This window comes from Calliopsis andreniformis, chromosome 6 (genome assembly GCF_051401765.1).
Source record: "Calliopsis andreniformis isolate RMS-2024a chromosome 6, iyCalAndr_principal, whole genome shotgun sequence".
In the NCBI taxonomy this organism is placed as follows: Eukaryota; Metazoa; Arthropoda; class Insecta; order Hymenoptera; family Andrenidae; genus Calliopsis; species Calliopsis andreniformis.
Genome location: NC_135067.1, coordinates 7,419,638 through 7,434,087, shown reverse-complemented (window position 1 = coordinate 7,434,087; position 14,450 = coordinate 7,419,638). Strand labels below are relative to the sequence as shown.

The 14,450-nt window shown below is 36.1% G+C and overlaps 1 protein-coding gene across 1 annotated transcript; it reads right to left on the bottom strand.

Moving 5' to 3' along the window:
• Positions 1-607: 607 nt before the first annotated feature.
• Positions 608-12,249, bottom strand: LOC143180053 (uncharacterized). Its single transcript, XM_076379579.1, has 8 exons — positions 12,210-12,249; positions 9,175-9,532; positions 8,686-8,866; positions 7,169-7,494; positions 6,007-6,322; positions 4,869-5,425; positions 3,845-4,505; positions 608-2,434 (listed from the first exon to the last, which is right to left on the bottom strand). Exons 1-8 carry the CDS (start codon positions 12,247-12,249, stop codon positions 2,060-2,062), a joined length of 2,814 nt encoding a protein of 937 aa, XP_076235694.1. The 3' UTR covers positions 608-2,059.
• Positions 12,250-14,450: the final 2,201 nt, after the last annotated feature.

Genomic DNA, 14,450 nt, shown 5'->3' with positions numbered 1-14,450 from the left:
TTTATGTATATATACTTAATTACTATAAATTTTTGTTGTTTTTCTGTTATAGGTTTTTATACAATTGGAATATTCCGATATTGAGGAAAGAGGTTTCCTGTTGATGAATTCGGGCATTGCAACGTCAACAATAATGTGAGTACTATTTTATTTTAATAAAAGTTTAAATAAAATTGTAAATGAGGGTTCAAAGTATCGAATTTAAAATTCAAACATATTTCTAAGGCTATTTTGACAAGTTTTAAGTTCCTAGTCAAAAGTTTAATATTTCAAGAACAAAACTGATTGTGTTTTGAATATTTCGCAATGCTATATCACTTTGTTTATTTATTTATTGTCATTGTTTTTTGCTGCTTGCTTGATGGATTTGATTAATTTGTCATCTAAGCAGGTCACATGCTATTAAGAAACAATTGAGAGCTTAAAAATTAATTGTTTTATGCTCTTCTTTCCAAAGCGATAACGCAGTGAATTGAGAATCAATAGATAATAATAGCAATAATAGTAGTAGTGAATATAATATACATGTATGTGCTTATCTTTGATCGGAATGTATTTATACAACTGTCCCATACAGAGTTAAATTACTTATGTCTAATTAGCTTAATCAACCTAATTAAATGAATCTAACGTTATTTAATTAGGTTACTCTATTCTAAGTTAAGTAGATTAGCTTAATTAGTTTAAGTTATCCCGATTAAGACATCCTAGATGTTAGCTTTTTCCGCGTAGATACCTATTTAAGAAATAAGTTTTCTGAAGAACTGCATGTTTGCATAACGATTGATAGTTAATCGTTCTGCAAGTATGTATTTTATATAAAAATAAAATTTTACATTTGAAAGGAAGGCGAACGAAGATGCTACAGGTAGATATTCAATCCAAAATTTTCTCGTAATACACATATATGGTGTGATATAAAATTGATAAAAAGTTTTTTTAAGTTGTTGTCCTATACGTTTTTTCGTTTTCTTACTACATCACAAGTGCATGTTACGAAACAGACTTATAGAATAATCTAATACAAATTCTCTCTATAAGCAAAAGAATACATACATTGGGTAGCAGGTTTCACCTATGTTTCATTATTGTTAACCCACTAAAGGCTGCTGTATGGATATTCATACATAAATAGTGAACTCTCTAACGTCAGGTGTTCTGAACGTGTTGTAATGGGCTGCATTCAACTCTTCAACACAATTTTTTATTATTTATTCTCTACAGTCTAAATAAGTAAGGACTCGCCAAAATGAATGGACAATGTAATTAAATTCACATACGTTTAATTGCGATATTATATTTACAGCGTATCGTGGAACATTGTAATTACAAAAATATTATAGTACGATACGACACGCATCGAAGTACTTGGTTCTAAGGGTACGTACTTAAGGAGGGAAACTCATCAACAGGGATCGCTTCAGCAATGGCATAGCGCGACAACCTTTCGTGCTCGTTGCTTATCTATTAAGTGTCAGAACACAGAACCGCACGATTGTTTCCAATTGCATTTATCGCGGACGTCTCATAAAAATTCTCGAAAAATGTAACACGGTACGATCTCAACTATCTCAATTACGCGTCAGCTATTCGCCAGTTATAAACCAAACAACGGCACAAGTATTCTATTCCGAGGGTCACCGAACGTACCTTCGACCCTTTGACCTCGTTGTATCTATAACAATACTAGCAAACGAGTTCCTCCCAAAAAACCACCGCCACTGCATCGGGATAGATCCTCAAATCTCAATTTAGTACTCGGAACAATTTCAAGAGGAAATGTACTTATATTAGCTAGCCAGCTCGAGTTCACGGCGGACGACTTTTTCCAAACTCAACCTCGTCGAGCATTTATCACGATACGGCGTTTAATCGAGAAGGCGTTACATCGTCACTTGGAGCTATGGATGCCCCGTTTCGATTGTCTATCTCCGATTCCCATTCTCTCGTTTGCCGTGTTAAATCGTCGATCGGTTCGGTTTTCGCAATATCGCCCGGTAGATGGGAGCTTTAGTCATCCTCGAGCACCGAGGCCGCATCTCAGCGAGCAGTCTCTCGTTTATTCCCGAGAAATAATTTGGCCAGGTCGTCGGGGCGTTAGTCGGCGCCTGGGCGCCAGGAGCCCGCTCAGTCCTCTGGTTTCCTCGTGTTTCGTGCTGGCGGCTGTGCTGGTCTCCGCGGATGTCGCCTCGGTTGACTCGGTTTCACTAGATGTTACTGGTTCCTCCGACGTTTCTTCTTGACTGGTCTGCGGCGTGGGCGCCTCTGTCACTTTGCGGCGTGGCAGAAGGGGCGATCTTCTAGATACTAAAGGCACGGGCGACCTGGTGGTGGTCTTAGGGTGAACCTGTAGCTTGTTTCGGTTGCGCAATTTGTTGAGAGGGTTCACCGTGGTCGAGCGAGTCGATGGCGGAGGACTGGTCTCCGCGGGTGCCTGGATGGAGAAATAATGATGAATATCCTGTTAAATTTCGGATTGTTTATTGGGATAGTAATGAGAAAAATGAGATAGGATTGCCGGTTGCTCATTCGTGACTCGTGACTTGAAATACGAAAAGCGGTCAGGTATGCCGGCTCGTGACATTTTGCGAAAGGCCATTCGGTGAAAGCGAATCCCGGAGGGAACTTTGACGAACGACTGGACTTGAATTGTGTTTGTTGCGCGAGTGCTCGATGGAATTTTAAAATCGGTTTCAAATGTGAGGCTTTGTTGGAAAGATGTTCCTTTAGAGTGTTAACATTTAAAGCGTTGCTTCATTTCAGGTTTTATTTACATGTTGAGTATGATTTTTATAGACAATTTTATGTGTCCAACGTTGATTACGTTAAGTTCACTTGAATCATCATTTATGATTAATAATTTAGAGACTGGGGGGACCTCTGGTATAAGTCAAGTAATCTTTAATTTTAGAAACTGCAGGAGAAATTAAATTTTAATACAGATATCTATGTTTCCGAATGTTAAAGCATGGGATAGTATTGTTGATAAACATTTGTATCAGTTTTCTACTGAGCTCTTCAGTTTATACACAGTTGTTAATAAAATTGTGGACTCTAGTATAATGAAACTTGGGAACTCTATGTAGATATATAGAATCATTTCAGTAGGTAATATCAACAGGTCATTTATACTATCTACATACATATAATACATAAACTCATAAACGATAATTCAAGTATACTTAGCGCAATCAATCTCACAATTAGATCTATCAATCTGGCTCTAAAAACTTAGCAATTTTCTGCTTGAGGAACTCAACAAAATATGATAAAGGCAAAGAAAAACAGGAATCTAGAAAGCTACACAAACAATAATAGCCTGTAATAGGCTAGAAGGTCTTAATTCTTAGCTAGTATGGTGAAATCGTTATTTTGAAATTGAAATTTGTTATAATTACAAATTAATGAAATTTGTTATTTTATTTATTAGTTAGAGAACAATTAAACTAAAAGTAGTATGAGAAACAATTTCTTGAAATTACCAAATTAAAATTACTTTTTACAGTGAGATCATAGAAACTCTACTTTTACTTCCATTGCAATATTAATATCACACCCATTTAGGGTTAATCCTCAACTGTTGAGGTGGGGAGTCACAGAATTTGTACTAACTCAATTTTTAATTGTTAAAAAAGAATCTATAGGTAACTCGTAAAGTTTCACAAGCTAAAAAGTTGTAAATTTTCTTCTTAATCCTGTTAAAGATACAAACTTAGATTTCTTTATACAAGCAGCTACTATTCACATTGAATTATGTTCCACGTGAATCAGTATGGCATCTTATTCAGGCCTTACCAAACTCACATTACAAAGTATTTAAAATTAATCATTGCATCACACTCACCTCATGAGTTTCTTCCTCGGTTCCCTCCCCTGCTGGCTCCTCGATAGATGGTTCCTCGGGGTTATCCACAGGAGCAAGTGTGGTAGTGCTCGTCGTCGTTTGACCTGGTTTCTGTCTCAGATTCACCCGAACTCCTCCAGGTTTGATAACAGGCCTGCTTCCCGCAGGAGTGAGTCTGGGACGAGCAGTCGACTTAGAGGCGACTGTGGCAGTCTCTTGCGCGGTTGAAGTCGCAGAGTCTTTGCCCGCCTCTGGCCGACTAGGTTCTTGGCTCTCTTCGCTGCTGTTCGGTGCTGAGGCAGTTGGCCTTCCACGTCGTCTGTTGATGTTCAGTTTATTAAACGTGGGTCTGGAAACTCCTGTGGACGCGGTTGATCCACCGTTCGACGGAGCAGACGTCGTCGTCGAAACGGTCGACCTCGTTGTTCCAGATCCACGGAACCTTCCACGAGTGCCTGGAGTAGGTCGCTCTGCGTGAACGGAGCTCGAGCTCTCCTTCTGAACCGCGTCTTCTTCGACAGGCTGCTGCTTCTGGCCAGGTCGAGGTCTCTTGAAACCACTGCCATTGGAAGAGCCATTGCCAAAACGACTTCTAGTACGCTGCGTTGCTTCTGAGGATGCTTCGGTGGTTGTTGTGCTACCACCACCGTTTGACTTAAATCTAAATGAGGATAATTGTTTAATTTGCGGAGAAATTTGGATATTGTATGAGAGAAGGGGTTTCTGGTGAGAGAAGCTTTTTACTTAATGTAGCTACAACTGGACATCGTACGCGAATTAGGTCACATGTTTTCATTTGTATCTCATAATTACTGTAACTTGAATATTTGAAAATTAATTCTGTATTATTGGACTCGCGTCTCATATTCCTATTCTGAAAGGAAGAAACTTCTGCTACTCTCTTTTCCCAGGAAGTCCTATAATCCTATTTTCCAGATCTTGAATGAAACATAAATTCATCTATTTTACCAAAATACCATTTGGGACATTTTATCTTACAATTAGAAACATAATCAACTCTTACCGATTTCGAGAAATCGCGGGTCCACCAATGCCAGGCCTGCGGAACTTTCCTCTTCCAGCAACCGCTTGAGGAGTTGTAGTTGGCGGTTCTGTTGTAGTCGTGGTGGTGGTGGTAGTAGTAGTAGTGGTCGTAGTTGTAGTAGACGGTTCTGTTGTGGTAGTCGTCGTAGTGGGTTCGAGGGTCACTGTAGTTGCTGATAATTCCGTAACACTTCCGAGTTCTGTAGTAGACTCGTTATCTGACAATGAGGCGGTAGTTCCGTCAGAGGTGTCAGTAGCTTCGCTACTGGAAGACGTGTCCGCCAAACTGTTCTGTCCTTGTTGCACGAAAGCGTAAAGATCTAGGGCGACCTTATCCATTGCCGAGGGATATTCAGTAGTTGGGCTTTCAGTGGCGGTTGCAATGGTGCTTGGAGAAATGGAAGAACTGTCCTGCTCTTCTGATTCTTGTTTCTCCGAGGAAGTTTCTTTTTCTTTACTCTTATTTGACAGAGAGAAAGACGTTTCTTTAGATTCGTCGTCTTCTGTCTTATCTTCTCTAGATAACTCGGTTTCGGCCTAGAAAACGAAGGTTCTATGGTTACAAAGTAAAATAGCACCAGTCACTTTACTTTTATTTTCAAGATATTGACGATCTTCTATTTTGTACGGATTATAAACTTCTATCTTATTATATTCTTGGATTTTGAGAGTACATTTTGTTTGATGCAATTGTATTTCGTTAAAAATATAAATTCTATCTTGTAAGGTATAAACTGAAATTTATTGGAAATGTAATTTATACTGTTTTGCTTCATAGCCATAAAATTAACAGAAGACATATGGCAAGACTGTCTATCAGAACAATATAGATTACATTTCCAAAAAGTTTGAATTTCTATCTTAATTGATATGTACAAGACAGACTACCTATTTTCGACAAAAGAGGATTGAATTAAATGAACGTTTTCCTTAAAACAAGAACATATACTAATCGTAAGTTCACAATATACAATTGAGATTCAAAACTTTGGACACCAATATCCCAAAAATTAAAATACATGCTTGACTTATGTAGTTTTTAATTACACACATACGACCACAGATATAATAGATAGGAAAATTACATGTATAGTCTCAAAAGAAAAGTTTTTAATTACTTGAGGCGAAGCAGTAGTAATTGGTCTCCTTCTGGTCGTGGGAACAGGAACATCATCGATATCTTCCTGAACAGGAGCAGGTTCCTGTCCTTTTTGAGGCCTGTTTCGTGATCTGCTCGCTACTTTATCTTCGTTCTCCTCGTTCGGTGTAACTCCCAAAAACCTAACAGGCCCTTTGGGCAGCACTTGAGGAAACTCTGGGCCCTCTTGATGCGTACGGAAACTGCTGGAATCTACTAAATCCAGACTCGGTCTAGGACGATTTCCACGCGCTCGTGATGGCTCAGTAGTCCCTGTGTTGTGGTTTGATCTCGATCTGCTTATATAAGAAATTTAATTCGAACGATAAGGATAATTTGAACAAAAAGGATGGAGCAAAGGATAAGTAGATGGATTTAATAGTTGGGCTGGATGGATATGACATAACTATTCGAGGGGTTAAAATGTGGTAAAGCCACCTACATGAAACCCAAATGTTGTACGATATAATGTCTGATTGTTTTCTGTTTTAACCTGGTAACCTGGTTCCTTTAGAGGTTCATGAAATTCTGCTTAGCAGAGTTAAGATTCTCAAAAACAATGCATCTGTGATTATGATGAATACATTAAGTATTTTTGAACAACCAGTTGCAAAGATGAGTTATGTTTATCTTTGCAAACATCACAGATATTGAAAACTTTATAACAGTTGAATGGGTGAATTAAAGAACAGTAAAATTCCAAAAACCATATTTTGAGATGTTTGATCCCAACTTACAGTTCCCTGCATTTCATGTATCTGGACCTCAGAACTAGAGTGTATTAAGTCCCCTTGTTTTCTAATTTTAAGATTATTTAAAAGTGTCCAATTTTGGATTTGCAATGTTCTTCAACTCACCGATTCAGTTAAGTCATAGAAGATTACAATAAAACTAGTGTCTTTCTAGTCTAATCTTGCTCACTAATAGCGCCTAAAATTGTACCTACATAAAATTATCCGACTACTGATTCACTGTATAACCATATGAACTTTAGAGTATTAATACTACAAAATGAAGGCAAATCGGACATGTTGTCACACATCATTTTGTGATACACTTGGACCAGCGTACCACCTTTTAAACAATTGAAACCTTGCATACCTACATCTTATAGAATAATAAGAACTGTATATGTTACTCACCTCGGTGGAAATCTAGTGTTGGCGGGTAGCCTCTCCTCAGAAACGTCCTCAGCCTCAACCAGTTGCCTGCCTCTGTTTCCGTTCCCATTCCTGTTCGGGATCACCTCGTTGCTAGCTGGCTCCACGGTGCTCCTTTCCACGCTAGTGTATTTACTTCTGTTGCTGGACGATCCGCCGCGCCTAGGCGCGGGCGTCGTTCTAGAAGGAACGTCGTAAGCATTGGTGACGGCCGAGCCGGCTGTACCCGCCTTATTCTCATCCTCCTCGTCATAGTAATAATATACATACTCGTATTCGTAGTCCTTCCCGTTTGGTCCTTTCTTTACCTGTTACACGAGTATTCACAAATTTCGATGTTAGAGGAGCGCCAAGGTTCCATGTTTGTCTTTTAGAGCTGTTCCACACTACATTTGTATCGCATACGCGTATGATGGATACCGATCAGACGATGATTTTCATGAGAGACAAAATCGCAATACTAATTTTTGGTATCCTTGATCGGTCTGAGTTAATGATGGAAATATTGTAATGTGAAACAGCTCTTAGAAACAATGTATAGTAATAACTATCTGTTAGAGGAGTAGGGGAAGTCCGAAAATGTCGGGTCGAGAATTTTTCTCGAGATCAGGTTCGAATCTCGAAAGTATCTCATGGTTTGAGAGCGTCGGGATTCTCGAAAATTTCAAGATCCTGAATTTTGTCTTTTATTTTTTAATATGATTGTTATTTCTGATTGTCGATTTTTCAGTTGTTTCTGAATTTTATATGAATTTTATATAAATTGTATATTTGATCTGAAATTAGTCGTCTTAAAATGTGAACCCTATTTTAGGGTTTAGGGCATCTCGAACTTCTTGAGTCACGAGATACTTGGGGAGTTGCAACACGACCCGATTTCTTCCTGACCCATCCCGAGAATGGAGGATCTTACTTGACTTTTTCGGAATTTTGTACACCTCTACTATTTTTATAATTCGTAGTACATTTATATGCATTATTATACCTAAATACAGGATATTCAATAATAGCTGTCAGATATTTTCAGGGCTGATTTCATATGTCAAAATTGGAAAGAATATCGAGAATGATAAAATTGCATTTGGTGTTTCGTTTCAGAGGAATTAATTGCTGCAAAAATGTTTAAAATTCGCTTTAAATGTGTCTGACTCGAAAGTTATTTTACAGTGGACGTGCACTGGTCAGAACAGACACAGAAGAATCAGTAGAATAAATCCCAAATCAGACACATTTCACGCGTACTTTAGTCGTTTTCTCAATAATTAATAAGTCAGAAATGAAATCTCAAACGCAGTTTCATTTATCTTCATTTTTGTCTTACTTTATCAGAAGAATTTCATCATCAGCAGTTTTTACTGACTATATTAATATAAAATATTACTGACATTTTTGTGAAGATATGATAATTTTTTAAAATTCGATCTTTATTAATGGTTTTTACTAATTGATTTAACGATATTTCCCGCTATTATATGTTTGGTAAAGCTAAAATAACTTACTTGGATTCGCGAATTAGTGCCTGCGGGAACTAAACTGACGTCACTGAAGTCGCCGAAATTTCGATCACGGAAAGAGGTTTCCTTGCCATCGTCTCGTATTATGTTCACAGGAACAAAGTCAAAGCCACGAGCTTCGCGTGGCGTCGTCAATACCGGCATCATTGTAGTTGGATATTCATCGCTAAGATATAAATTGAATATTTAAGTAAGTGACATCATAGAGTCAACTTGCAAAATATCATTTAACTTTCAAATACCCTGCTACTGTAAGCTTAAATGAAACTTAGATTATTTGCATCATCGAGATAGCAAATAATTTTCGAATTTTCAAAGAGTAAATTAAATTTATATTTCTAACGATAATTACCAAATATATAAATTCAGAAGAAGTAATTCTTGAATAAAGCATTATAATGCTTCGCTACTCTTAATTTTGAATCACTCTATATATTCTATTAATAACTCCTTAAAAAGAAGGCATCCTCTTACCTGACACGAACTCCAGGAATCACGGAGTCTCTTTGACCTTCTAACCGCGACCTGTGCCCGTCCACCTTTCGAATTCCATCCTCCTGGAGGACACCAGTGTCCCCGAAGTTTTCCAGCTCCACACGAACTCGTCGTTTCGAGGAACTGTCCACTTCCTCCTCGTCGCCAAAATCGAAGCGTCTGACAGGGTCAGGGTTACTCGGTTTCTTATCAGCAACTTCGAGACGTGGGACAACTTTTTTCGCGTGCTTTCCATCCTTCGAGATCGCTTTCTTTTCCACGTCAACGACGTCATCGTCGTCCACATAATCCGACGATCTTACAATACTTTCAGGCGCTTTGTGAGACAACACGTACTCTATAGAATTATATTAGTTCATTTTATTATGACAGGACTTCAAGTTTATTCGATTAATAGGATGGTAATATTTTAAAAGAATTCGTTAATTCGCAGCTTTTACTAATTTTATCTGTGATACAATAAATTGTTATTTGAATGGTTAATGTTGTGTTTAAAATGTAAATGTGTTCTCTAAGTAAGTGCTAAGTTTTGATGAGGAGGTGCAATGTCATTTACATCGTAATTATGCAATTTTTAGGGATAGATGGGAGAACATTTAAAAAACATTTCTATGTGACAAAGTTGGAAGAAAATTATGAACAACGACATTGACATAAGAAATCTTGCAGGAATTTTATTTTTGTGTAATAAGTAGAACTGAATCGAACTTAGCCATTTTTGTAGCAATGTAAAAGAGTAAAAAATTACATAGATTTCCTTTTTTATTTCAATATAACTAAACGCTGACGGTGGTAGATTTGCCCATAGAATTATAACAAAACTCGAATTATCCAACTCAACACTAGATCCAACACAAAACTAGAATTAAATTATTTCTACAACATTTAACTACTATGAACTCACTATGCGCTACTAGCATTGACCGTGTAAACTGATAGACACACACTTCTGAGATCAATAAATTGTGTATTATATCTTAAAATTATTTAGAATAAATAAAATTAAAATTATTTAGAATAAATAATTTTTTAGAATAAATAATTTTACTAATTTTAATAATTATTTAGAATAAATAATTTTACTCACTTAAATTTTTAGTAGGATTAATATGGTCCATTAGTTTCTACACACATAACGTGAACTCAGAAGTATGACTTGTGTAACTTGGCTTGTGTGAACGTAAACTTGATATCAAGCTACTTTTGAATACAGGTGGCTTGAATTCAAGTAACTTGACTAATCTGCACGAGGCTTAACAGAGTTCAGCAATGATCGAGGTTCTATTGTATCATGCAAATGTGGGACATTATTATAAAACATAAGAGTAAGATAAATTTTACCTTGGAGAGATACCGCTTTCTTCGGAGATGCGTCGTCCGCGAGCGTGCATACAACGACGCAACATAGCCTGAGCAACGAGAGAAAGAAATTAGTTTGATCATATCGCGATTAGAAGGGAAAACGTAAAATGGTATCGCTGCGAGATGAAACGCGCACGGGGCACGGGACAACATTCGACGCGGTGAAAGTTCGTGTCTGCCCGTCGAGCTGGAAGCTGTAACCAGTCAACTCGGCCTGTTCTCTTTGCTCTGGTATTCGATGCTTAATATACTCGACAGATTCGCGTCAAAGTCAAATCTAATCGTTCAGAGAAGTTAGCAGACGCTTAAATTGTTCGCGAAATAGTCTATATTTTCAATGCTACTCGTCAGACCTCCCTCGCCATAAAGCTCGCTTCTTAACGAGCTTTTGCCAGTTTGACGAACTTATTCACTACGCTAATATTCCTTTCTGGCAATAAATATTCAGAAGATATTGACTATTAATTTTACTTCTTAATATATATTCTTAAATCCTTATGAATTTTGCTTAGATTATGTTCAAGTTAATTTGAGTTAAAGAAAGATACATAAATTAGTAACTTAAAATTATTTACTCAAAATACTTGACTTTAAATTAAGTGCTCAAAAATTTGAAAAATTTACAATAAGCGTAATAACGCTTGTTTCAATATGTAGAACCTAATTCATATCATGGTTTGTTGTTGAAATACAAGAGATTAAGTATGAATTCTTCATGATCTGATAGTTTTATCGCAGAAATAAGGCACGGTGGGAGTTATATCAAGGATTTAAGATTTAAATTACTCATGTTTCTTAGTAGATTTTTCTGTAGTTGAATTACATAAAAAAATTGATACTTTCATTATATGTATAGACATATTTCAGTTATATAGTAGGTACCGTATTTTATTATTTTTTCTTACAATTAATTTCTAGTCAAGGTGAATTTTCTTTTACGCGTAGACAATTTTCGCGCTCTATAAATTTCCAATTTAAATCTTACCAAGGTGTTTTATTTATTAATATGTATTTTAACTCTTTTCATATCATTTTCTTCTTATTGCTACATAATATTTCAAATTTTGGAGGAAATCAATCTTTCTCAAAACAAAATGGAAATAACTAATTTGGCATTTAATTTTCTTCACTTTCTGAATATAGTCCAATTGTAACAAAATTTGTGAATACCTTGAATATTATAGGTTTCTTTCCTATTCTTTATTTTTACTAATTTTGTAATGTTGACTATATTAATTTTTAATAACAAGTATATTTATTTGTTACATAATATGTATCTGATCATATGTAAGAGTCAATAATCAGTAGCAATTTTCAAACAATATATTATTCCGAAAAATTACTTAAACAAAATATATTCAGTTTAAGGTCGAAAGTGAGTTTACGAATAACTCAAAAGATAGATAGCAGTACTAGCTCCAAAGATATTAATCTGGACCAGTTTTAATTACTGTACATTTACTTTGTCTGATACATAGTTCACAAGTATCAGAATTACATTAACCCTAGTCGCATTTTTCTCATAATTATACTGCACAAAGATACCAAAATCTTATGCAGACACTATTGTCGACATATAACTCTTATGAACAAAAAAGAATAATAAATTAAGGCAGGTCAGGATATGAAAAAACTGGATCTCTCCTCGTCACCTTGACAGTCTCTACCGGCAGGTAAAAGCTCATCAACCATTTCACTCTCCGACTCTCATACACATACGCTGCAGAAGTCGGTGTATCATAATGCAAACGAAGCCTAAAATGAACAAATAGTGAAATTCTTAAAAAGCGAGCGTGACTCTTGAAGACCGCTTTCAGCAAGACAGAGGAGCTCAGCAAAAACCGAAGAATTTCACGGAAAAGCCACGTCTGAAGTGAAAGGGATCCACTGAGCGATCTCCAAAAGTGGCGCTCCCCGAGACCAATTTTCGCGTCGACAAAATAATTTGATCGAAAGAAAAAGTCAAGGCCGTCTAGTAGCATGCCTCGGGACACGAGAGAGCGACCTCGTCCTCCTTTGGCTCAAGGTTGTTCGACCAGGTTCGCGAGCGATCCGAAATTTTGAGGAAATGGACATAGGGACAATCTTCCTCAGGATGACCATTTTGACTGGTTAAAGAACTTCGTCTCGCGTTCGATTTCATCGTGTGAATTTAACTAGATAAGCATAGGATCTCTTAGATTTATTGGCCATCGAAAGAGGGAAACCATGAAACGACTGACGTTACGACTGCTACCGGAAAAGATGGAGGAAAGATGTAGTCTCGGTTTTGTGGTGTGCATCTGCAAGGACGATTGGTTACGATCGATTACCGCGACGAAGGAGAGCGACTTGTTAAATTAAGGGAATTCTCAAGAATTGCTCGTTTTCTGAAAATTTGTCCGTGATATGTTGGAGAGGTGTTGTTCCTTCATTGAGGGTTTACGAAAAAGGTTGGTTCTTTTGGCAGAATTGGGCAATGTGAAAAGAAAAAAAATTGTGCGACACTTTCACGATTAATTTCTATTTCGGTTGTGAGAAAAATTTGCATGTATATGATTTTATACAGGGTGCTCCAGAACTGGTGGTAGAAGCGAAAAGAGGATGTTTTTAGATGAAAAAATAAGTGGAAAATAGAATAAAATTTTTTGATATCGTGTTTCGCTTTCGAAAAATTTTATTTTATTTTTTCGGTTTATTTTTTCGTGTGAACTCACACCTTTTCCGCTTATACCATCTATTCTGGGTTACCCTATGAATACAGTTTAATAACTCTAGGTTATTGGGTTTAGTACTAGTCGAGGACTATCAAAGTTCTATCGATATGGAAATTCAAATTTCAGGTTTCATTTTCTGATATATTACTTCGTTGAAGAACAATAGTTCAAACGAATAGTGATACTTCATTTGTTAATCATTCAAATTTTTAAATAAAAATTTATACACTTTTAGTGTTTCGAAATAAACAAAATATTGCTAAACTATTTAAAAAGACGTGTTAAGCTTAACATTAAAGTCATTGATTTTTCTTACATTTTTCAAGTTGTGGGTTCTAATAACTTCTTAAGAGTTATTAACAGTTTTTTTAACATTCTTATAGTTATTATATAGTAGATAATATTAACATGGCTAGTTGTGGCTTAAATTAACAGAAATCTGTGACTAAGTAGTAAAAATCTCTAACTGATTAGATTGAAGAAAGTAAAAAAGTTGAAGAATTTAAAAATGATTTTATTTAAAGTTGAGATCATTCAGTAAAATTGGGTAGAAATGTCGGTGCACGTCCATAACCGACGTGATGTACAAGGAAAAACACAGCATGATATTTTAATTTTTCTTATTTTTCTCTCAACTTACTTTTATCCATACTAATTTATTCCTATCTCCAAACAAAATTTTTCTCTTCTCCTGTACCTTTCTTTGACATTTACTGAAACTTTCAAATATACTCAAAACTGTTTATTCGAAGATTTGAGTAACCTGTTGCACTGCATTCTTTCATCCAAAGATACTTAAGACGAATCGCTTGTGAAAGTTTGAAACGAAAAGAAGAAAGTATTGTTACAAAATGCCATAAACTACAATCAGTTAATATTTGATGAAAGGTACCTACACATTATGTAAAATAGAATTAAGTATTGAATTGTTAATTGTCGATGAGATAACCAAAAACAGAAAGTTTCTTGTACTAACATTTGCTAATTTATCCTAAGGAATTCTGTGTTTAAGTTGTTGCAGAATTCAATGCCTCTCTATTTGGCAAATAGACCATGTTAAATTTAGCAATCGTATGCAAGTAAAGTTAAAGGTGTTAACAATTTCAATGCTCAGCTAAAGTTTACAAGTGAAACCAGAAATACCTGTGTAATTTCCTGAGACTGAAAACTTGCGCTAAATTTTAAAACAAATCCATC